The sequence below is a fragment of the Haemorhous mexicanus genome, chromosome 1 (assembly GCF_027477595.1).
Source record: "Haemorhous mexicanus isolate bHaeMex1 chromosome 1, bHaeMex1.pri, whole genome shotgun sequence".
Classification (NCBI taxonomy): domain Eukaryota; kingdom Metazoa; phylum Chordata; class Aves; order Passeriformes; family Fringillidae; genus Haemorhous; species Haemorhous mexicanus.
In genome coordinates this window covers 80,452,327-80,476,307 of record NC_082341.1, presented here as the reverse complement: position 1 = coordinate 80,476,307, position 23,981 = coordinate 80,452,327, and the positions used below count along the sequence as shown (strand labels likewise).

The 23,981-nt window shown below is 38.1% G+C and overlaps 1 protein-coding gene across 1 annotated transcript in view; it reads right to left on the bottom strand.

The window, feature by feature from the left end:
• Positions 1–7,162: 7,162 nt before the first annotated feature.
• MARCHF11 (membrane associated ring-CH-type finger 11) overlaps positions 7,163–23,981 on the bottom strand; it is a 31,916-nt gene continuing 15,097 nt past the window's right edge. Inside the window, exons 3-4 of the mRNA XM_059852023.1 lie at positions 15,019–15,211; positions 7,163–8,028 (exon numbers count right to left, since the gene is read on the bottom strand). Of these exons, the coding sequence (XP_059708006.1) occupies positions 7,706–8,028; positions 15,019–15,211 (516 nt within the window). The 3' untranslated portion in view covers positions 7,163–7,705. The remainder of the gene's footprint in view (positions 8,029–15,018; positions 15,212–23,981) is intronic.

Sequence of the window (23,981 nt, the reverse complement as noted above, 5' to 3'; positions counted from 1 at the left end):
AAAAGAATTATTGTCTCTCCAGTCTAGGGAGTGGTGCTCAGTTTGACTTCCAAAATTATATGCCTCTAATAGTAATCTATTTGTAATGGGCTGGGTTGTTTGGGTTTTTCTACTTTAAACATTTTTAAACCTTATGTATACAGCAGTGACTGGAAATAGCTTTTCCTTGAGAGCCTTGGTGTGTTTCACCACTACAGTTTTGGGATAGTGATCTTCAGTTTAAGAGCCAACATTTCTAGTCTTGAGTGAGCAGAATCTGATTCTTCCTTGCTTTCAAAGTCATATGAATGTGAGGGCTGTTCCCTGCACAATTCTTGCTATTTCTACTGTGTCCCAAAAGAGAAACTCAAAAGTTGCCCTTATGCTGCCTATAGTTAAGTTGTTTTACTGTCAGTGGTGATTAATGCAAGGAAAATGGAAAAATGTGACTCCCCAGAGGTGGAGGTACAAACCTTTAGCTTGTGCAACCCCTTGATTCTCTCTCAATGTGGTTTTAGTATCCAAACAAGATGGTGACTGAAATGCAGGTTTGACATGTGGTCTGATTTTCAGTGTTTTTCCTTTATCTGAAACTGCAGGCAAGACTTGCATATTATATATTATATATTATATATTATATCTAGGTCCTAGGGTTTAAGTAAAGGGTGGTTTTTCTGGTGTCCATTAAATGTCTCTCACTTAACTAGATTAGTTAGTAAAAAGGTTAATTATTTGGACAAGATATTAAATTCTTCAGGAGAGGAGATGTATGCATTTTGTGTCCACAGAAATGAGCACAGAGGGGGAAGGTGTCGTGGATTAGGAATGGTTCTCCCCAGTTCACTGCCCTCACTGGGACTCTCCAAACCATGCACTGCTCTGGAGAGGAGAATTGGAGGCATAATAGGTAAAGATCATGGGTTGAGATCACAGCAATTTACTGTTAACAGCAATGAGATAAGAAACAAACAGTAACAGCTGCAATACTAAAGATAGAGGGTACAAGAAAAGAAATTATTCACACACAACCCCCTCCCAGCAATAGACAAATACCAGACATCTCCCTCCACCACGCTTACTTGACCAGGAGGAATCACTCCTTCCCAGAAGAGAGAGGAAGCTGGGGTGTACAGAAAAACCTCCAGGTCCTGGCCATGCCTTTCCCAGTATGCAAAAATTAGCCCTGTCCTGGTCAGAACCAGGACAGAAGGGTGCTAATCCCAGTCTTCTGCCACCACTAGTAGTGACATGTCAGTTACTTTCATGAAGTCATCAAAACACCTCTGATTCAGACTGGGTTTTTTGTCACTGTTTTTCTTGGAGGCTCTTCCAGTAATTCACTGTGGCACACTCAGGAAAGACAAGAAGGAAAGTCAGGCAGGGAGGGCAAGAAGGAGGGATGCCCAAGGCTTATGGGAGCAGGTGGGATATGTGGAGTTCTCCTGTGGGAAGAACACGTGAGTCAGAACCAAGTGAAAAGAAGGAAGGGCAGCAGCATGGGGGGACCACCATGGGGTCAGACTGAGGGAGGGGACTTAAAACTTTAGAGGGAGTCTGGGGAGGACAAAGCCTGGTGTTCCTTGGGGCCATGAACCTCCCTGTCACATGCAGGCATTCCTGGATTGTGTCAGGGACAACTTTCTGATGCAGGGCCTGGTTGGGCCATCCCATGGGATCACACTGGTAGATCTGCTGTCCCTTTCAAGGAGACATCAGCAGGGGAGGTGCTGACCCATGGCAGCCTTATCTATGGTGTGTAAAAGAGAGGAGATGAAGATCCTGAGGGGAGTGAGGGAGGAGAATGGCAGAGCCCGAATGTGGGGCACCAGGTGAGCATCTTGTCCAGGACATAGGCAGCTGAGATCACACAAGAGGAGCTCTGAAGGGTTAAATAGTTGAGGGGAACTGCCATGACTATATGGACCACATGAGAATGGTTCATCCTGATACCTGGGAAAACAAGCAGGTGTATCAGCAGCCCTGCTTGGCTAAGCCAAGAGCTCGTGGGAGAATTCTGGGAAATGGCCACAAAAAGGAGGCAGAAACAGGGCCCTACAGAGGAGAGCTTTAGAAATATCAGCCTTTCAAGGGTGGGGTTGGGAAAGCCAAGCTCAGCTGCAACTGGAAGGGACATCAAGGGCAAGACAGAGATTTCATCCTCTGTGTGAGCAGTAGAAGGCCAAAGAAGGAGCTGTGTGCTCACTGCTCAGTGGAGAGAGTGATTTTGTGAGTGGACACAGAGAAGACCAATGTCCCTAATGCCTTCTTTGCCTTTGTCTTCACCAACACGTTCTGTCATCTTCTAATGCTTTTGCCAGTACAGGAAAGACATGAAGCAACTGAACAAATTCAGCAGGATCACTTGCCCTGCATGGGGAGCAATCAGGCCTTATTCAGCTTTGAGGAGGGATGGCTTCAGGGGAGGCCCAGCAGCAGCCAGCCAGGACCCTGCAAGGGGTTATCAAGGAAGGAGAGCCTCCCACTTCCCAGTGGGGCTTTATGGGAGAATGAGAGACAGTGGGTGTAAGCTGTAACAGGAGAAAATGTGGGATAGAAGAAAGTACTACTCTGGGAACAGTCAAGAGCTGGAGCTGGTTGCCCATAGGGGCTGTGCAATTTGCATCCTTGAAGATTTTTAAGACCTGATGGCTTAAAGCCCTGAGCAACCTGGTCTGACCTCAAAGCTGACTCTGCAGCTTGGATTAGATGTCCTCCTGTGGGTCCTTCCAGCTTGAATTGTTGTCTATGATTCATTCCATGAATATTTTAAAACTACCTTGAACTTCTAGCTAAATTTATTTCTGATCTATTTGTGTCCTTGTGTTCTTCTGCTGCCTTAGGCTTGTCCTTTGCCTAAAATAAATTTTATTCTGCAAGGTATTAACTGAGAACAATAACATTCGCTCTCGTATTTTTGTTAAGCAGAACAAGCCAGGCTCTTCTAATTCTGTGGACACCCCTCCTCCTCTCCCCGTAGTGACTGGAATAGAGTCCCTGCTCCTTTCTCATCCTAATATCCTCTCTGTGCACCTGTTCTCATTTTTATTCATCTGCTGGCATGTAGGTGATTACAGTATTGCAAGTACTGCTCTAATCCAAATACAAGGTCAATGAAAAAACGTTCATATCCTGCACTAGACACTCTTACTACTGAAAATATTTTGCAGGACAACACAATTCCATTATTTTTTAACAACTGCATCATGCCTATACTGATCCTGTTGCTGTTTATAATTTTCTGATCCTGTTTTCTACATATGAAAATACACATATGCACAATTATTGTGCCATAGAAATTAATGTTTAGTTCTCCTACCATTAAAAAGGCTTTTGTGATATTTGCCATAAATATTTCTTTTTCAAACAATTTTCATTTCTCTTAGTTGGACCATTTTTTTTCATTCAGAGGTTGTTAAGTATTCTAGACCTAGGTGTCTCTCAAATATTTGTGCACAGAAATCTTGTCCTCTCTTAAACTGCATCTATTGATTTTCTTTCTGGTGAGTTTTGTTTTCCCACAGCACCTTACCCATTTGGATGAAAATGAAAAAGATTTCTTTACAATAAAATGTTTTCATATAGTTCTTCATTTTGTTTTTAGGTTCCTCTAAAAGACCACTTAAATATTCTTTAAATCCCAGAGATCACAAGTACCTAAAAGGTGTGAAACATAAGTATACTGATCACAGCATACTTTATCGTGCTGGTGTTGCAAGTGCTTTTTGAGATACTAACTGTGATCTCAATTTGGTCAAGGGAAGCTGTGGTCCTTCTGGGAAAGCAGCCTTCATTTAAGCAGTAATTAAGAACAAGTATTTCCCAGTGACACAGCAGGTTTCCCGAGTCATAGTTACATCTTTTATTTCTTCCCAAATTCCTCCTTTGGGAAATTGTTTAAAGATAATCTAGAAGTGAATTCTCATAGTTTCTCAAGGAAAGTGCCTGTTGTATGCTGGTTATTTGTCATGCAGGAGAGAAGCTGAGATAGCATTTTGTTGTTCATGGCTTATGTACTGCTTTTCACATGAATTGGTTAGAGAGCAGTAAGACATCTGTAATTTACTAAATGTAACTTTGAGCTTGTTAGACTGTAACACAGAATGCTGGGCCCTGTGTAGAGTTCATTAGATAAATGTTTATGAATATACAAGGAGCTTTTAAGCACCACTGTTTAAATTATTTCTATCTCCCTTCCAAGTGTAGTTACAGAGACCTGCTTTGTCTCGTAAGCCTCGTGGCACGTAAGCCTCTTATGAAAGGAAGGCATGCACTGATTTCAGCACCATCCTGTTGATCCATGAGTGGGAATTTTCCAGACTAAGCTCTCTATCTCCTGCACAAAATAAAAATTTTCAGCCACTGGACAAACTTATTTTGAAACAGAAAATTGTGTATCTCTGTACTGGGTACAGGTGCCCAGGGGGCATGTGGGGATGGGAGCTGCAGAGGTGGGGATGGGATTGCCCTATGCCAAACACAGTCTGTCCCAAGCAGAGATTGCCCTGTGACCCTGGAGATGTCCTGGTGGAGCAGGTACTTCCCTGTAAACCCTGGAGAGACTGTGGTGTAGCCGACATCCACGCTGCAGCCCCTGGCAGACATATCTCAAAGGAACTGTAGCCCATGGAGAGCCCATGCTGGAGCAGGTTTATACTGAAAGACTGAAATGCATGGAGAAGCCCAAGGTTGGAGCAGAGAAGTATGAGGAGGAGAAAGGAGCAGCAGACAGGAAGTGTTATAGACTTACTGCAGACCCCCTTTCCTCATCCCCCTGTGCTGCCTAGTGGGGAGACAGTAGAAGAATTGGGAGTGAAGGGTTGAAGCTGAGCCTGGGAAGAGGAAGGGTAGCTGCTTAGTGTTGCCCTTGTCTTTGTCTTAACCCACAAGATTTTTCATGCTATATTCCCTCTCTTTTGTTGAGAAGGGTCATAGAGAAGCTGGGTGGGGATCTGACAGCCACGCAAGGTCAACCCAACACTTCATCCCTGACCCAGTTCTCTTCAACACCTTCATTCATGACTTGGACACAAGACTCAAAGGAACACTAAGTATGTTTGCTTATGACACTAAACTGGGAAGAGATGTTGACCCCCTCAGGGGCAGGAAGACCTTGTAGAGAGACCTCGACAAATTAGAGAGATGGTCAATCATCAACAGATGAAGTTCTACATGATCTGCACTTTAGATGGGGCAACCCTGAGTGTGTATATAGGCCAAGGGAATGAGATGTTGGAAAGCAGGACTGTGGAAAGGGCCCTGGGTGTCCTGGTCAGTGGCAAGCTGAACACAAGCCAGCAGTGCCCTGGCAGCCAGGAGGGCCAACCATGTCCTAGGGGGCATCAGGCACAGCATCACCAGCTGGGCAAAGGAGGGGATTGTCCTGCTCTGCTCTGAGCTGGGGCAGCCTCACCTTCAGTGCTGTGTGCAGTTTTGGGTGCCATAATATAAGAATGATATTAAACTATTAAAAAGCATCCAAAGGAGGCCCAAAGGAGGACCACAAGGATGGTGAAGGATCTGGAGGAAAAGCTGTATGAGGAGCAACTGAGCTCATTTGATCTGTTCAGCCTGGAGAAGAGACTGAGTGGAGACCTCACTACTGTCTTCAACATCCTCATGAGGGGAAGCAGAGGGGCAGTGTGTTGGTTAAGGTGGTGGTTACTGCAATTGTATTGAATAGTTGGTCACCTGGCATGATGTAAATGCTATGGAATAAGGGGTGGAATGTCTGGGTTTAGCTGGAGTAGAATTAAATATTTTCACAGTGACTGGTACAGACTGTTTTAGATTTATGCTGAGCACAGAGCTGGTAGTAGACATTGATGGAGATGTTTTTGTTATGGCTGAGCAGGGCTCACACAGAGCCAAGGCCTCTTCTGATTTCTGTACTGCCCTGCTGGTGAGGAGAGTAAGGGCTGTTGGGAGTCTGGGAGGAGACAGCCAGGACAGCCAAACTACCCAAAGAGATATTCTAGACCATGTGATATCATGTGCAGTATATAAAGTAAGGGGAAGGGAGGGATGTTTGGAGTGATGACTTCTGTCTTTCCAGTTAATTGCTATGTATGATGAGGCCTAGCTCTCCTGGAGATGGCTGAACACCTGCCTGCCCATGGGAAGTGGTGAATGAATTCCCTGTTTAAATTTGTTTGTGTGTGTGGCTTTTGCTTTCCCTTGTAAACTGTCTTTATCTCAACCTGCGAGTTTTCTGGCTTTTACCCTTCTGATTCTCTCCCATGTCCCACCAGTGGGGGACTCAGGGAATGGCTGCCTGGCTGGGGTGAAGCCATGACAGACAGGTACCGATTCACTCTCATGACCAGTGACAGGATTCAAGGAAATGGCCTGAGGCTGAGCCAGGAGAGGTTTAGACAGAGTATCGGGAAAAGATTTTTCACCAGAGGTGAACTAAGCAGTGGAAAAGGCTCCCCAGGGAAGTGGTTGCAGCACCAGCCTGACAGAGTTCAAAAAGTGTTTGAGCAACGCTCTCAGGCACATGGTGTGACTCTTGGGGTGTCTTGTGTAGGGCCAGGAGTTGGACTAGATGCTCCTGATGGGTCCCTTCCAAATCAGTATATTCTATGATTTTACAAAACTGTTTTGAGTAAGCTAGTGTTCTCAGAGTAATTTCAGCCTTACTTTTCTATCTCAATCTTCAACAGGCTTATTATTAAGTTGAAAATTATTTCCATTTCCATTACTATTTGATTAAATTCTATTAGAGTTTTTGTCATGAAACAGAAACAAGAGAAGCAAACTTCACAGCATTGATCTATCATAATATTGGCTCATTTTTAATATGATGATTTGTTCCTTGGCAAAATTAGGGTTCTGTATTATTTATACTTCAGTTTCTATCAGGATTTATTATTGTTCCAGAAGTTGCAATGCACATTTCTTCTTTTTTTAAATATTTTTTTTTTATTTTTAAAAAGGGATGGCAATGACCTATGATTAGAATGGTACTATAGATTCACACATTGCTAATTCCAGCAGCGCTGCTGAGAGGGTAATGTCACTTCTGCACACAGGCACAGCACCAGCCCTCTGCAGATCTTAAGAGACTCGAGAGTCAGTGCAAGACTCTTCCCCTGTCTGTGTCATACTTGTGTCTGATAGCTTGCATGGACATCTGGGAGAGCTAAAAGAAAAGACTTCCCATCTTCCTTTAGGTTCTGTAGAACACCCACTGGACTTCCTGCTTAAATGCAAAGGACAATATATCCTTCACTTACTTTCACACACCTGAAATGAGCTACAAACAACAGCAAAATAAAGACAGAAAATGAAAAATATTTGACTTGTGTCAACATTCTTATTCTTTTTGGAAGAATGTTGACCAGTTTAATCCTCATGAAAGTGGAAAAAAATAACAGTAGTGGATTAAAGCCAGAGTTTAAGAAAATACATTTAAATATATCTTTTTACTTAAAAATGAGTTTCCTCATCATTCAAAGACCTAAGAGTTAAGCTATGTTACATACACCTCAGGTACAAATTGAGAAAAGATTCAATAAATCAGACTATATAAAAAGCAAGTGACTTTTTCCCCCAGAAAAATGTATTTGTGTTTTATCTGATCATATAAAAAACATTAAATTTAAAAAAAAGAAGGGTATATATTTTTCAAGTGTTAATGGTTTCACCATTCATCATAACTACATTCCGCAGTCCTGTAACACCAGGGCACATTATCCTTATCTGTGTAGCACAGTGAGCACAATCTTTACACTGAGGTCACTCTCATCACTACTTCCCCAGAGCAGTTATCCTCTGATGAGTCCTCCTGAGGTCTCATGCGGTTGAACAGGTGTAACAACACATAGCCACACTGAAATCTCGGTGAGGTTAACTGTGTTGGATGAACTAAACTTCTGTTTCTCAATGCAGTCAGTGGCAGCCACAATGTCCTCCCTGCTGAGGATTCTCCTCGATTGCTCTCTTCTATGTCCGTGGCTTTATCATAATTTAACACATCCCAGTGTAGATTCACAGCTCTCCAGCGCTTAAACACTCGATAAACAGATGCACCTTCATGGACTATCAGTCCTGAAAGTAAGAGGGAAAAAAGAGCGCTTATACAAAATGTCAGTGGATACCATTTTGAGAGCAAATAGAGATTTAACACATTTTAATGACTCTGGCAATTTCCAGATGCAATTAAATTACTCATAACATTAATAATTCAAACAAACTGTACATATGCAATTTAACTGGTTATTGATTTGTATGGGAGGCAGGAACATGCAGAGGAAATAAGTTGTTCTAAATGAAAGTTCAACATAACCAATACTGGAATAATCTGAGCATGCCTAACTAAATAAATTATTCAGATTAAAGTAAACCAATGCAAAACTGACAGATTTGGATATTGACTGATTATGCTAGTGCTGCCCTTGTTCATGGTAAGTACTATTTATTTACTGAGATTGGTACTGCTTTAAGTAGACATCTAAGTAGGTTAGACCTTCTGCAATGAACAGGACAGTCCTAAATTTGTTTAAGAGTGTTTCATAGAATTCAGTACAGATACTGAAAAATTTAACTGCTTTCATATTCCCAGTTCAACTTAGGAGCACATAAGATTTATGAAACAGCTGTAAATATAATGACTTTCCTGTCTTGTTCTTTAGAACAAGACAAAATTAAATGTTATTATTAACTACAATGAGCATGGGGTAAGGATGATAGACTTTCTTCTTTCTCTTCAGTACTCAAAAGGAAAAAGCTGTAAATTATTTTTTTTTTGAGACCCACAAATCTTTTAAAAGGTCCTTCAAGGAAAATACAGAATTTCTGGAGTCCTCAAGAGACCAATCTGCTTATGAATTTCCATGTACACATATTTATGCTATTGTATGCGTTCAAGCAACTTATTTAAAGAAATTAAGCTTCTAACTTTTTGTATGCATGTATATGCTTATACTCACACTCTTTATATGTGAGTATTTCAAATATGGATCTACTGGGGAGACACATAGGGCTTCTGCCTTCCTACTAGTTTTTTCCTCAGCCAGCCTGCTTGAGGACACTTACACAGTTCTGAGCAACACCACCTGTTTTCTCTGGCTCCCTGCTTTGGGAAGAGAGCAATCTGCCTAGCCAAAAATATTTATAAATCTTTTGACCAGTGTGCTCCTTGTCTAAAATTTTCCTATACATGGCCACATCTATAATATGATCTGTGGTGTGCTTTAGTCCAAGAGATTGTATATCACTTGCTTCTACACAAGAAAATTGTGATTTAAGTGTCTGAGGTCCTTTAGCACAATTAACTGATACCAGAAAGGAGATGCTCACAGAAAGATGACACAAGCTGAAAGGGTGGTAAAAATATTTACATGAACAGCAAACCTCACATTAAAGTGCAATGATTTGCAGATAGCAACGCCTACTCTAACATATTTTTAAAGATCATTACACTGAAAGATGGAGAAAGATTTCTTTCAGAAGGGCATGATAGTGAATGCAGCATCTCTGTAAGACTTTCAAATTGACTAGAATTCACTGAAGCATCCAATACAGCAAAAGTAGCACAAAACAAACATAATTAAATAGTAAATATTCTAAATGTATTTTGTAACAGCAAAGCATTTTAGTGGAATTTTTCCTTGATTGCAAATTTCTGTCTTTATCTTCTCAGACATAGATAAAGTAACCTGTCTTTAAAATTTATCAAAATAATTTAGTCAATACATAAATGTACCTTCAAGACTGGCTTGATTGCACAAAAAAGAATAAATGTATTTGATCCCATACAGAATCTACAAACCAAATTAGCCATGGTTTTACTGCTGTGACAAAGATTAATCCTTTTGTGTTCTTTTGGATTTCCTATAAGGTTGATAAAGGAGATGAGAATAATCTTCCTCAACCTGTTCCTGGAACACAGCATTATTTGGTCCAACTTCTCTCAAGTCTGTGATGAAGCAAAGTTGAAAGAACCTATTTAGTCCAAAGTAAAGATACATGTCTGCACTCCACCGGAACCTGAACAATGTATTTCAGAACAGAGAAGGAAGTATTTGAGAAAGGATCATTGAGATACATGAAGTACATTTAAAAGTCAAAATATGTTTCCAAAATTACAACAGAAAAAGTTGTAGGATGACTTCTTTCAGGGAGCTCTTTTTTACTGTCTTGGGGCTTTCAGGATTTATTGAAATTATGTTTTCAAAGTTTTTAAACATTGGCAAGGGTTCCTTTATAGCGGAAGCTGTCAGTCACATATACTTTAAATGAGCTACAAAACAAAGGATCAAATATTGCAAGCCTTGGCATAAAGTTGTAAGATTCGGCAGTGCTGAAGGAGAAAAGCAGCACTTTGATAATTCCTCTCATAAAAAGTTTTAGCTCCCTTCTTGATAGAGCTATAGATTGAAAAATACCTACGTAGATGAGACAAAAGAACTGGGTGAGCAGGAGTGTGATGTTCTTGGCACCAACAGTTCCAAGACCACAAACAAGAGGAACTCCAAGTAAGTTTTAAATGCTAGAGATTTTCCAGGTCCAGAGGAGTTCTGATGCTCAAAATATAAGTAGTCACTGAAGTGGAGCTGTAAGAAAATGGCAAATAATTGCCTTTCTCTTAAGGATTTCACAGCAATGAAGCTAGCTATGAGAGAGATAACAAGAACAAATCCCTGAAGAATACTTATTTGTTTCAAACTCCACGATTTCAACAGCACAGAGGACACAGCAGAAAACTTGTAGGGGAAACATTTGTTTGACTCAGATGATCCCAAGAAGTATCACAATTCAACTACTGTTAGCTGTTCAGATGTTTTGTCCAATTAATATCTACAAGGAACAGGGTTTTTGGATGATGGACCCATCTAAATGTCCTATGGTCCTAAGAAGGCTTTACCTTCAGGTTTTATCTCTAAGATGGAGAGATTGCAGTGGGATCCAGCTAATAGGATTATGAAGAAAATTTTATTTTCTTTTTTTATCTTTTTGCCAGGTACTATTCTATTCTTTCACTGTCTTCAAAGGTTTTCTTTTCCTGACTCACAAGATACTTGAAACTTTTTACTACTGAATATCTTTACAAGCAGTCAACTTGTCTTACTCATATTTGGTGGTATTAGGTTACAACTTTATCTTATTTATCATACTAATCATATATATATAAACATTTAGGAAAGGTCCTCCCAGTAATATCACAAGACTTTATCCAGAGATAAAAGATCATTTTCAGAAACAGACTTTACCTCTGGACTAAATGTCATGTCTTAAAACTATTCTAGGGCCTACAGATATAAAAAAAAATAAATCAATTGCTCACAGCATTAATGTGAAACATATCCGTGCTAAAAATAGTAATAGTAAAAAAAATAAAATTCGTTATAAACTATTTAGCATTAGATCCAGTGTGGGAGAAAAAAAGTCTTTCTGAATAAAGACACATAAAGTGCAGCTAGAAATGTTCATTGTAACTTCAGCCTGTTCCTTTTTACAACCAAGGAGTTACAGGAATGTTGCAAGGCATCAAGATCCTTAGCAGAGAAGAGGCTTTCAGAGGGCAATTCACACTTCGCACTGGCTCCCATCTCTTCCTCCCTTGTCACAGTACTAATGGCACCTGTTATATGTCTAGTGCAATGCAACAACTACTTTTCACTGATGGAAAAGGAGTAGCACTGTTGTTCTGGGATTGCAAGCCAGCTGAGAGGTTTTGTTCATGTTAGAAACCAGTAGTTATAACCATTTTCCAGTGAAAAAAATATAAAATTCTATTAATTTTCTGTTATGCAAAATAATTGCTAGGTTTAAAAAGTAGAATAGCAAAGGCTTGATATACTGTCCTTCACTGGGTAGATAAGGGATTTATATTATTAATTCCTTTTATGAACTCATTCCCTTTGGTAATCCCTACATGGATGGTCTGATGCTAGCACTACCATTGGAATAGCTCTGGGTTTCACAGGCTATAGTTTTGCTTGATCAGGATGTTCAAGGTTTGCTTTAGGAAAACTTCAACCAATAGCAAATTTCAAAGAGAACAGCTTTACGCTCAGCTTTGATGCAGAAAGGTACAAGATGACTTGTAGGGTTAAAACCAACACTGATAAATAAAAACAATCCTATTTGTCAGGAATAATTCTGGGAAAATTCAGACTAGAAGAAAGAGAACAGTGGATACCAATAAAGCATGTACACTAGAATGAACAGAATATATTATTCTCACGATCTATAATCTTCAGGGTGTTTATTTTGTTGAAATGTAAGAAAAGAGAAGTAAAATACAAGTTAGGTGTAATTTACTTAATAAGAAAGTGACTGGTGTGCTACATGTGATATAAAAGTCAATCATTGAGTAAATGAATTGTTATGTGCACATTTTCAAATATATCACAAAAATATGTCAGTACCTTTTGGCAAACTGCTTTTAAAAATTATAGCAAAGCATTTCAAAAAATGCTTCACACTTTTTGTGTGAAGATATCTACACTTTACAAACAACCAAAAAGTATTTGTATTGTTTCTGCAAAGGTGTAGGGAGGCATAACTGAAAGCAGGTGGAATAAATCTTGGTCATACCACCAGCATCTCAAGCATGATCTTGAAATACGTGGTGCACAGGAAAACCTGTATGTCTGCATAAGTTTTTCATTGAAACAAAGAGAGATTACAGTGGGAGTAGAGGTATTCGCTCACTGTAAATCCTGTTCAAAACTAAGACAAGACCATGGATGACTGAACACATATGAAAGGAGAGCCTAAGTGAGACCTGTAGCTGGTTGGAAGCATTACAAGCTTCATGATATAAGAGATTATTCATAATAATGGTAAAATAAGTTAATGCCTAGGGAAATCATCAGCATAATGGAAAGTATTTTGGGTTTTTAAAATAATTTATAAGTAATGCTTACATATATCTATTAGAGAATTTTATTTGAAAATTTTAAATTAAAATTATCAATCGAAACCCCTCACTTCATCATGAAAGAATAAGATGAAATTGAATAAGGTTGACTATATTAATGAATACTTTTAAGAGTTACAAGAAGTCCTGATCTTACAAGCTAACAGAATGCAAATTACTTGAAATTATATGCAGAATACGTGGGTCTGAATGAATCTGGGTTATCAAAATTCCTCAATTACAATACCGCTTTTATACAGCTTTCTGAATTTCCAGATACAGTCTAGTAAATTCCTAAGTCATATGTACAGTGAATTTTGTATCTACAATACAGTGTCCAAATATATTTAATTGTAGTCAATTTTATGTTTAAATTTTCATTTATTATTTGTGATAGTTCTACAAAATATGCATTTAATAAATGACAGGCAAGTCAGTTTATCTATGTGTTTGCTTTGCTCCTGCAGAAGCTCCATGTGAGGTACATGTTTGTTCAGTAGCTTCCACTTCAGCAGTGGCTTGAGCCTAGCTGGCTTGAAAGGCAGCTAGGGATGCTAAAGGATGCACCAATCTGTGGAAGGTCACCTGCCAAATATTTACTTCTATGGATAATACATTGAAATTCCTGATTACCCACAGACATTCTTGGTTGATTTTGAATTTAATCTGGTTTAGGTGTTTTAACAGTAAAACAAATGGGAAAATGAAAATAATTTGAAGTAACTGGTTATTTCAACTAGCTGATGCATTCCAAAGTATTTTTTTAACTGGGGAAAAAAACACAAACAAACCAGCACTCCATATAAATTATATGCTTGGAATGCCTGAAGCACATTTTATCTTCTTTTAGTGTATTTTTAAACGAAAGCAAAGCCCTCAGTATTGAGTGTTAAGCTGTAAGAGGTGATGTTCAGAAATCAGCATCGAAGAGGACATATAGCTGAGTCTTTTTATTCATTTAAAAGATGAGCACTTGTCCAAAGTATGAGATTCTGCTCACTTTTCTGTCTGAGATTTGGGTTCACAGAAGAAAGCCTGTGTTACAAAATATTCCAGATCAGGCTTCTCTAACAAAAAATACAAAATGAACAGAACTGCTGATGTAGCTGAAATAGAAATACTTTTACAGTAATGAGATGGTTTCAATAAAAGATGATGTGGCTTTACAGTTGAAGCAAAACCCTTGATATTAGGAATCACTCTGTTTCTTTGTCCCTTACATAGCAGAATTCAGCACTGTTCTAATTCCCATATATAAGATTCAGATAACATTTATCTCTCAGAAATGTCAATGCAAACATCAGATGGCGTTTAACTTCTGGATTTTCCTGCAATTAAAATTCTGTGAATGTGGTTTGATGTAAATAATTATTACTAATTATGTAAATTTATTTATTTAAATTATATAATTATGTAATATTTAATGTAAATTTTCTCTCCAAATAATAATAAATATTCTAACAATCAAATCAGATTGTTTTACCAAATACTAAAAGGGATTTATATTTAAATATTTCCGAGTCCAGTGTATTTTCAGAAACTTCAAAAGTGGTCAATACAGCATTGCAGTAAAATGTATTTTCTTTTACAAGATTTCAGCTAAATGACTTGGAGCTTTTAATAGTAAAGCAAGTTACTATAGTTAGCACTGTGTGAGTGTTTCATAGTTGTTTATGATGTGCAAAGAACTCATGCCTGCCTTCTCTGTTCTCCTCCATTTCTAGCACAGTGACCTGTATAAATCTTTGCAACCTAATTTTGGGTGTGCAGTTTGATGACATCTTCAAGGGCTTCTTCTGTGCTTCATGATGGTACAATCTAATTCAAACTGTCAGAAGATGACAGTGTGTAATTTTACTAATTATTTTAATAATGTCTTTCATATTTTCATCTAACTCCCTGAACTCCTCTAGTCATTTTATCAAGAAATTTAAACTTATTCTCTTCTCACCACTAAGATTTTGTGAATCCACTGATGAATCTGAGAGTAAAGCTTCTTTGATTCTTTTCTCTCTGCAATATTTGCAACACTGTAAAAAGCAGCATTTGCCAAAGGTATCAGCTGAGAATAAATCTGCAAAGAACTGATCAATTAGAGTGACCAATTAGAAGAATAGAAATAGTCACAGTCTTAAACCACAGTCTGTGCTGTTTAAAGATTTTGAGCTTACCTATGCATACTAGATCCATAAAACCATACATTCCATAGCAGATTTGAAAAAGGATGTCCTTTCTTTGCCATACTGCATAAGGGCTGAAGGCTGACCATAGAAGCCAAGTCACACTTGCTACTAAGAACAGAGATCCTAGGATTACAGCAACCATCTGCACTTTCTCAACCAGTGTTATAGTAATGCTTTGCCACTAAAAGAGAAACAAAGTTGTATAAGATAAAAATGTTATTGTCCATGGTTGCACATTCAACTCCATCTTTTTTCCTGAAATCAGAAATTAGTATTTACACATATCTTCATAGAGATTTACTAATATCCTTGATACTGACATTTTATAGATCTTTTTTCCTATTTCAAAGTGAAGCTAATAGTTGCTTCCCCATTTCCTCCAGTATCCCTATCAATACGATCTAGCTGTGAACTTCTGAAGAGTTAATAGTTTTGTTTCAGTTTTGAATATGTAGGCAAAAAATATATTAAGTCTTAGGAATGGAACTCTGTCTTTCATCTTTGGAGGGCAATGAACAGAATAAAAAAGGAAGAAGACTTTTTCAAATATATGTTATGTTAGTGTGACAGGCTTCCTTTACACCCTTCCCTCCTGAAGTGTGAAGCCATTTTCCATTTTCAAGCTTCTCATCAAAGAAGTTCCAGACATACCAAGGGAGTTGTCTTTCTCTGCATAAACCAGTGGAAACAGCACAAAAAGATCCCTGCAACCTAGTGTGGAAGTGACATGAAAACTCAGGAGAAGCCCTGAATATAGATAGCACAAACATGTCTTTTCAGTGCACCCCAATTATGTCCATCTTTCCAGGGCAGGCTTTATCTTCCATATGTGACATGACTCTGGTTTATGGTGGTACAAGATATAAATATAAAAGAGTGTGCGTACTGACTTCTGTCAAGATAAGAGAAATACAATTCTGTTAAAAGAGTCACAAAAACAAAACACAGCATAAGGAACTAATTGTTCTAGATAACCGTTAACGTATATGGCTTTTCTTGGACTTAATTATGTAAATTACTTTGGTAGACTCCCCGCTCCAGCCCCATCACTCCTTCCAGGGCTGGTGTGAAGATTTAATAGACAGCCATCTTTCCTGTTCCTAATTTTGGATGTACCAGCCCCCTTCTATAGCTGCAGTAGGGAACAAGTGGAGAAAGCTATTGCAATAAGGGTTTTCTTGCCTCTATTTCCATCTGGCAATATTTTTTCCTTTTTCCTACTACTTTCCTAAAGCCTTCTCTTTTTTACTGCTTTTGGGTACCCAGTACCACATAATCATAGGATAAATTAATAATTCAGGTTGCAAGGGGCTGTGAGAGCCCTCTGGTTCAACTTCCTGCTCAAAACATGATAAGGGGATGAGATCAGTCCAGGTTGCTTTGGGATTTATTCTGTAACACCTTGAAAACTTGCAAGTATGGAGGCTGTTCAGCCTCTCTGTGCAACTTGCTCCATTTCTTGACTGTACTCAGGTTGAAAAATGTTTTTCTTCAAAAACATTTTTTCTTATATTCATTCTGATGCTCTTTTGTCCCACTTACACTTTTCCTCCCATCAAGTACCACTGTGAAGAGCCTGGGTGAGCAATAGGTCCCCTGTCCCTTTCTTCTCTTTCAGCTTTTCCCATTAACTTTTCTACTGTAGCCTAATATGCGCAGTTGGTGCTACATTTCTTGTCTTCTTGCAACCTTCTGAATATAACAGTACAAAAAGATAGATATATACAATTTGTAAACCGTCTATCTTGAAATAATATCCTTTTATAATGAACTCATGAAATGCATACTAGCTTTTTCATGGAACATGAAGGTTTGGAATGGGGCAATTCATGCTAAATACTACCTTTTTATGTCAAACAACAATGGATACTCGTTTCCTTCGTTAAGTCTCTTTATGAAGGTCCAAGAAGGTCATTAACAAGTGATGCATGACAGAATGGTGTGAGCTTTCCATGACTCAGTATACAGGATTGGAAATTCAAGACTGAAATTCATTGAAGATTCATTAGATTCCATAGGGTAATGTTAAACAAAATTATTTTTCATTTCTCAGCTGAAGCTACATAGTGTGACTTGGCAGAAAACTGTCAAAAATGCTGTTGGTTATGTATGTCTATCGTCTTTCTTTATCAGCGTGAGACAGAACTGTATTAAATTTCTTTGGAATGCCTGAAATCAGTCCATTTACATGAAGTAAAGCTTTAACTGTCACAAAATATTACACTGTCAAATTCACAGAAGAAGCTGGCAATAAACTGAAAAGACATATAAATGAAATCAACAGCAGATCCGTCACAGTGCAATTCCAGAAGTTTTTAAACTCACTTCAGTTTATTTTGATTTTCTTTTCTTTTTTTTTTTTTAACTTAAATTGCTTATAGTTAGTCTGCAAAGAGACTAAGGAACAAAAGAAAAAGCAATCCAAACATTTGGGATAAATAATGTAGCATGCAGCCTAGATAGCTTACCCCCTATGCTGGTGTTGCCTGAAAACCAGTGTGTCTCCCCCAGTGCCAACCACTCCTACTACCCATTTCATGAGGGCTTTTTGTTGGCTTGTTGTTGGGTTTTCCCAATTCTTTATTCCTAGAAAAACTTGACCTTGAAAAGTTCTAAGAAACATAGATATGACCCTCACCTCTTCCTAGCCTCTTCTAAAGAACGTATTCTCATTATTTAACTCTTCTCTTGATCTGTCAAGAATGCAAGCAATTGAATCTCTCAACCTCAATAAAGTCAATAATTCCAAAGATTCAGCATATTAGCATGCTATCAAATTACTACAATTACTGAGAAAAAACCTACAAACATTCCAGAGGTTGTTGCTCTTAACTCTTCTACCTTTAAAAATCAAAGAACAGTTCCAAGAAAACCCCCCAAACCAACAAACCAAAAACTCCCTCAAAATAATAAAAACGAGAACCCCAAAATAGGATTGGATATTTTTTTGTATTACCCAACTACTTGAACCTTTGTGGTATTCACTGTCTTTGTTCTATGAAAGAAATTTTAGTCCTCCACCTTTTTCAGTATGAAGGTCAGCAATGATCAAGAAATTCAAAAATTTTACAAAATTTTCCTCCCTATTACTGTAATCTGTAAATTAAGCTAACTGATGATATTTCACAGTAGATGGGTGAGGAAGGACTGTGTGTGTAAAACAAAAGACATTGTAGAGGCCTAAAAAATTTATGTGAAACCACTAACTTCCCTCCTTGTGGTCAGCAGTCTGCCATAGGAATCCAGCACTCCAGGAGTGATGGGGTGGGATGGATTGCTGTTCAGGTCTAACATGTGATGAGCTTGGGGACCTCATCTCCTGTCTATGTTAGTCTTTAGTGCTAATGGAAAGAAGAGTGTGGATATTCCTGATGGTTAACTTACCCCAACTGAAATTTCCTCCTCCTTGCCATTCTCCAGTATGTTTGGATTTGAAAAAGTCTGAGATTGTCTCTTGGGAAATGAGTGTGTTGATTTTTTTCCCCATAAATTTGTTTGGGTAGAAATTATAAAAAGGCTAGCAGAGGTTACTGGGACAGGTGTATTTTTCACATAATGAAAGTGGTATTCTGTAGTTATGATGTTATTCACATGTTGATAGGCTTGGAATCATCAGTCCTTTCTCAAACATGGCCAGCATTAGACATTAGACAATGAGATGAACTGCACAGGATTGTATTGTTTGGTTGCTTTGCATTTCATCACGAGGCTTGTGAAGAGGAACTGAAGTTGTGGTCACACCATTTGCTTGTGCCTGAAGTCTCACTCACAGCATGACTAACACGTGTGAGAATACAACTGAAAGAAACCCAGGAAAAGAAAGCTCCTTCTAAGAGTAAGATTCTTATTATAGCATCAAAGTCAGTGAAACTTTCTTTGATTTCTCACAGTCATTTTCTTCATTGTATTCACTGTTATGTTATAATCACTTCACCTTTTAATGTCAAATTAATGGCTTATGAGGTCACAAAATAAAAATTATTCAGTGATAGTATGTTGAGAAATTGCATTCAGAATATAACAGACTGAATTATTTAACATTGTAAATTGAATGACCACATTATTAGTGTGTCATGACTTAAATCCTTATTTCCACTAGTGTTTTTCTCATTTTCTTCATATAACTTGCTTCTAAAATTTTAATCATTCATGATTATAAATAATATTATGACTTTCTAATTTGTTTTTGCTATTTGCTCACTATACACTCCACAATCAGTAACAGTTATTTTAGCTAAACATTTTGCCAAGTTAGAAAAGATCTAGAGAGGATTTTAGTGTCAGCTTCTGTAAAGTAGATGACCCTAAAAAATAAATATTATGAGAATAATTGTCACTTTGGCTCAACAACTATAAAGAAATGGTGAAATATTTTTATCTTGATAGCTATAATAAAACTGTAAGTTTCAGTTATAATACTTTTTAAAACCTCATTTATGAGGTTTTTAAAATGCTTATAAGTTTTATATAGTTAGTTATAATATGTAATATAATATAATATGTGAAATTATTATAAAATTATTGTAAATTATTAAATATATAATAGGAATATTTCAGATTTCCATTAAAATCCCTTTTCATATTCTTTCACATAATATATGCAGTGTTATGAAGTACCATGCCATCTCAGTTGCCCATGAAAAAAAAGCATTTTATTTTAATTTACAATGATGGCAAACACTTCCTTTGAAAATGGTGTTTTAAACAAAATATGATTAATGCTTCTGATTTTAATGTAATACTTTCTGCCCTTGAAAATTTTCTAGACTTTTACTTCTTCTGACACTTCATCATGTTTGGCTCTTTTAAACTTTTATTTACCACTGGTCTTCCCAAGATAAATCATTTGGGAGTATAATACATTAATGGTACTCTAGAGTTCAAATTCTAACCCCAGAAATATTGCTCCTCTTTTCTTCTAAGGCTTGTGTCAAAGAAAAATACAAATATAAGGAAATAATTCCTTATTTTTGAGGTTGAGACTTTCAGAAGTTGAAGGAAATGTATTGCTTTGATGGAATAATTGTTAAAGAATAAAGTTAATACAGTTATGTGCATGTCTTTACTAACATAAAGGTGGATAAAATATTCAAAGGTCTGTCATTTTTGAGATAAATCAATATTAACTTGGCTTTGTTTTAATAATGCCTTGTAGAAGCCAATTGATTACTGTATAATACATGGCAGAAAAGTGATCTTAAAAGAACTGATACTGTGCTTGTACTTAGAATACTTTGCATTAAAAATGTCTGCAAAGAAACGACAGGTTTTCCTACATCCTCAATAAAGAACATATGAAATTTCCTTATGGCTACCCAAATGTGAATCAGCTTCAACTGTACCAATTTATAATCCACCAAAATTCCTTAAGAAAATGAGCTGTTATGGGGTTATCCCACTCTGTTCTCTCAGAAACACAATTTATTATGGGCACTGCTGACAGAAATCTCTCAATCCCTTCACTCATTCTGGAATGAATATTTTACATACCAGTAACAATAATGCCTGGCTGTGACCTACTGTAACATGACATGATTAACCTGAAAATATACCAAATATACAAACTCAAAAACCTTTTGTGAGATTGCTCCAATTGCTAGAACCAGCTCTTACAAGAAAAAGTTTTTTCCTACTGTCATCCATTATCCATTACAGTACTTGTGATCTGCATACATATGAATAAAACTTACAGAGAAACAAAAGAATACACTGATTTAAGTCCAACAAATCATTTTTGAAATGGCTCTTCCTCACTTTATCTTGTTGGTAGTCTATGTGATCAGATAATTAGGATTTCTAAAATGTTTTGCAGTAAGCACACACTGACTAATAATTCAGTGTGCAATGATAGTTAAATTACTGACCAGGCTGGAGAGAAAATGAGTAGTTTTGAGTACACACACACACACACACACACACACACACACACACACACAAACACACATACACAAACATACACACAAACATTAGAAATGCAATTTTTAGCTATAGCCTTCTGGTTTTATGACTTTTTCTTAAAAGAATAAATGTCACAAAAATTGCAGCACACCATTAATGGCTGCCTATTTTGATACATTATTAACACATGGAGTGCCTGGGGTCATGATGCCCATTATCTTTTCATCTGGCAGAGAGCTCATCAAAACAGTTTGGGCTATATGTAATTTCTCCATCACCTTGGAAGGCTTCACCGTATTTTACTTGGGATATTCTGAAAACATAACATTTACCGTGCAGATCCCATACATCTGTGCACCACTCAAGCAATTTAGTTGACAGCTCCTGGAAGTGTTGACTTATTGCATGTACACAACTGATTGAACATCTACACCTACACTGGGAACATCTTGGATTTCTGGCTCTCCAGAAGCTTGGACATCCTAGTCAATGTACAAAATCTTCACATTCTATTACATTCACCTCTCAAAATCTTACTGCTTACTAAGCAGAATAGTTCATTAGTTCAACCTTTTATCTTACAATTTTTAAAATTATGTTAGAATTGGGATCTGAGACCACAAGCAGAGCTGTGATGTCAAATACATTAGTCTTACATTATTCTTTCCCTGAGAAATCATCAGTATCTATTTTTTGCTGATGGCCAAAAAATGAAAGGAATTAGGCAAGACTGTGTGACCAGCTGAGGCAGCTGCCCAGGCAGAATGCCAGTGGAATATGCTGACACCCCGGTGCCAGGCTGCAGAGTGTGCCCTGCTCTTGTGGCAGTAGGGGTCAGCAGCAGTGACCGTCCCTGGGGGAGGCATGCCCAGGCAGAGGAGTTTCTCTGCTTACTGACAGAGCTCCAGGAGCAGGCAAGCAGGTCAAGGAATATTGGAGTAAGAAAGAAAAAGTAAAGAGTTCAACTACCTTCCGTGGAACAGGCCCAAAAGGGCAGACAGAAAGCATGATATGGAGGATTCCCTATCCTCTGTCCAATGCAGTGACCTAAATGACAGGGGACAATGGTAACAAGCTCCTGCCAAGCTCAGCAGGCAAACCTCTGCAACTCCCTCCCTGCAGAATTTTGGGTTTTTTAATCATGGATCAATTTACATGGCGTTGAGCCTGTGATGACAGACAGGGTGCACGTGTCACAAAGCAGGAAAAGGATCTTTGCACTGGAGTTTTCAGGGCTCACTGAAAGGGCTTTAAACTAAACTTGAAGGGAGAGGGGATAAAGCCATGCTCACTAGAGATCAGCCGGGGGGTAACACACTAGTGTTGGAGAGGCAGAGTGCTATGAAGGTCCTTTGGTCTGCCATCTCAGTAAGGCAGGAATGAAGATCTATGTACATGTCAGCAACAGCACAAGTTATTGATAGATTAGAAAGCACAGACACACCTGAGAGTGGTCATGTAGGAATTAGGGCTTCTTCCCGCAAAAAGGTGGTGGGACCAATAGCCCAGCTGAAGTGTATCCACACCAATGCAAGTGACATGGGCAACAAAGAGGAGAAGCAGGAAAACTGTGACATCATGGAAACATGGTGGGATGACTTGCACAACTGGGGTGCTGCAATGGATGGCTGAAAAATCTTCAGAAGGGATAGGCAAGGAAGGAGAGTTGGCAAGGTAGCCCTGAACATTAGGAATGTTATGATTTTCTAGAGCTTAATGATGGTGCCAATAGAGTTGAGTGTTTATGGGTAAAGATTTGAGGGAAGGGCGACAAGGCAGACATCCTGGTGGGAGTTCGTTACAGGCCATTCAAGGAGGATGGAGACACAGATTAAGTATTCTGTAGGAAGCTGGGAGAAGTCTCATGCTTGCTAGCTCTTGTTCTCATGGGGGACTACAACAAACAAGAACAGATGTCTGCTGATATACAACACAACAAAGAGGAGACAGTCTAGGAGGGTTTCTGGAGGAAATGAGAAACATATACAGTTAGGTAAATTATTCTCAAGTTAACTTTTAACTCCTATGAGACTCAAACTAACTACGTTTAGCTTAGTGGCATTTAGCTCATCGCTATTTTGCACATTCCATGGATGTGTGTATTTGGTGAAAATGAAATTACCATTCTATGTGAATAAATAGTATTCCTACTGTAAAGTAGGAACTGTTCAATTTCTGTTGCAGCTGTATGGGAAATACTGAATTTCATTACAACCTACAGTACTTTTGATAGCATTATTTGAAAATTAAATATTAATGGCTGGAGGAAATTAAAACCTGCCATGGTTGTTGCAGTCTCTGCAACCCAAAGATGATCTGCAAAGTGATGCTGACAGCTTATCTCAAACATAGGCTGTCCTGTTACGGTACGGTCAGGTCCACATTCCTGGAAGAACACTGAGAGAAAAAACATTCAGTATAATTGCACTGAGGACGTAAACCTCAGCAAGATCATAAATAAGTGATATGAAGGAGGTATTAACAATTTTCATGCCATGAAGTCACTTTGGAGGGTTAACCACGTTTTGTCTATACAGTTCTGCATTTTAATTTTTCAACATGAATAGACAGTATGAGAAAGAGCTCTGGATTTGCTTTTTCCTTCTCTCCTGGGAAAAGAACTATCTGTAAATTCTAGCTAAAACTGTTGACAACTTTTAAATTTAAAAAAAAAAATGCTGAGCATGAGGCTAAGATTGTGCAGTTCATGATGATATTGATGCAGTCACCAAATGTATGTAAAAAATTGCTCAGCATGGAGGGCCAGACAACCCTCTTCCACAAAAGTATCCTGAACACCACTATGCAGAGGGATGATCTGTTCTTGATCATTTCTCTTGATGCCTTCTTGTCTATCTTGTTGAATATATTTAAGTATTAATTCTGGCTCCTTTACTGAAACTCACATTTAATTTGCTAGCTCAACTTTCCGAAAGTGCTGGCTACTCTTTCTCTGTCTTTTTGACCCTATGAATAATCAAATAATTTTTACAACCCATGCGAAAGGAAAAATGGAGAGTTTATTTGAGAATATTCGACACCTTAATGTTTGG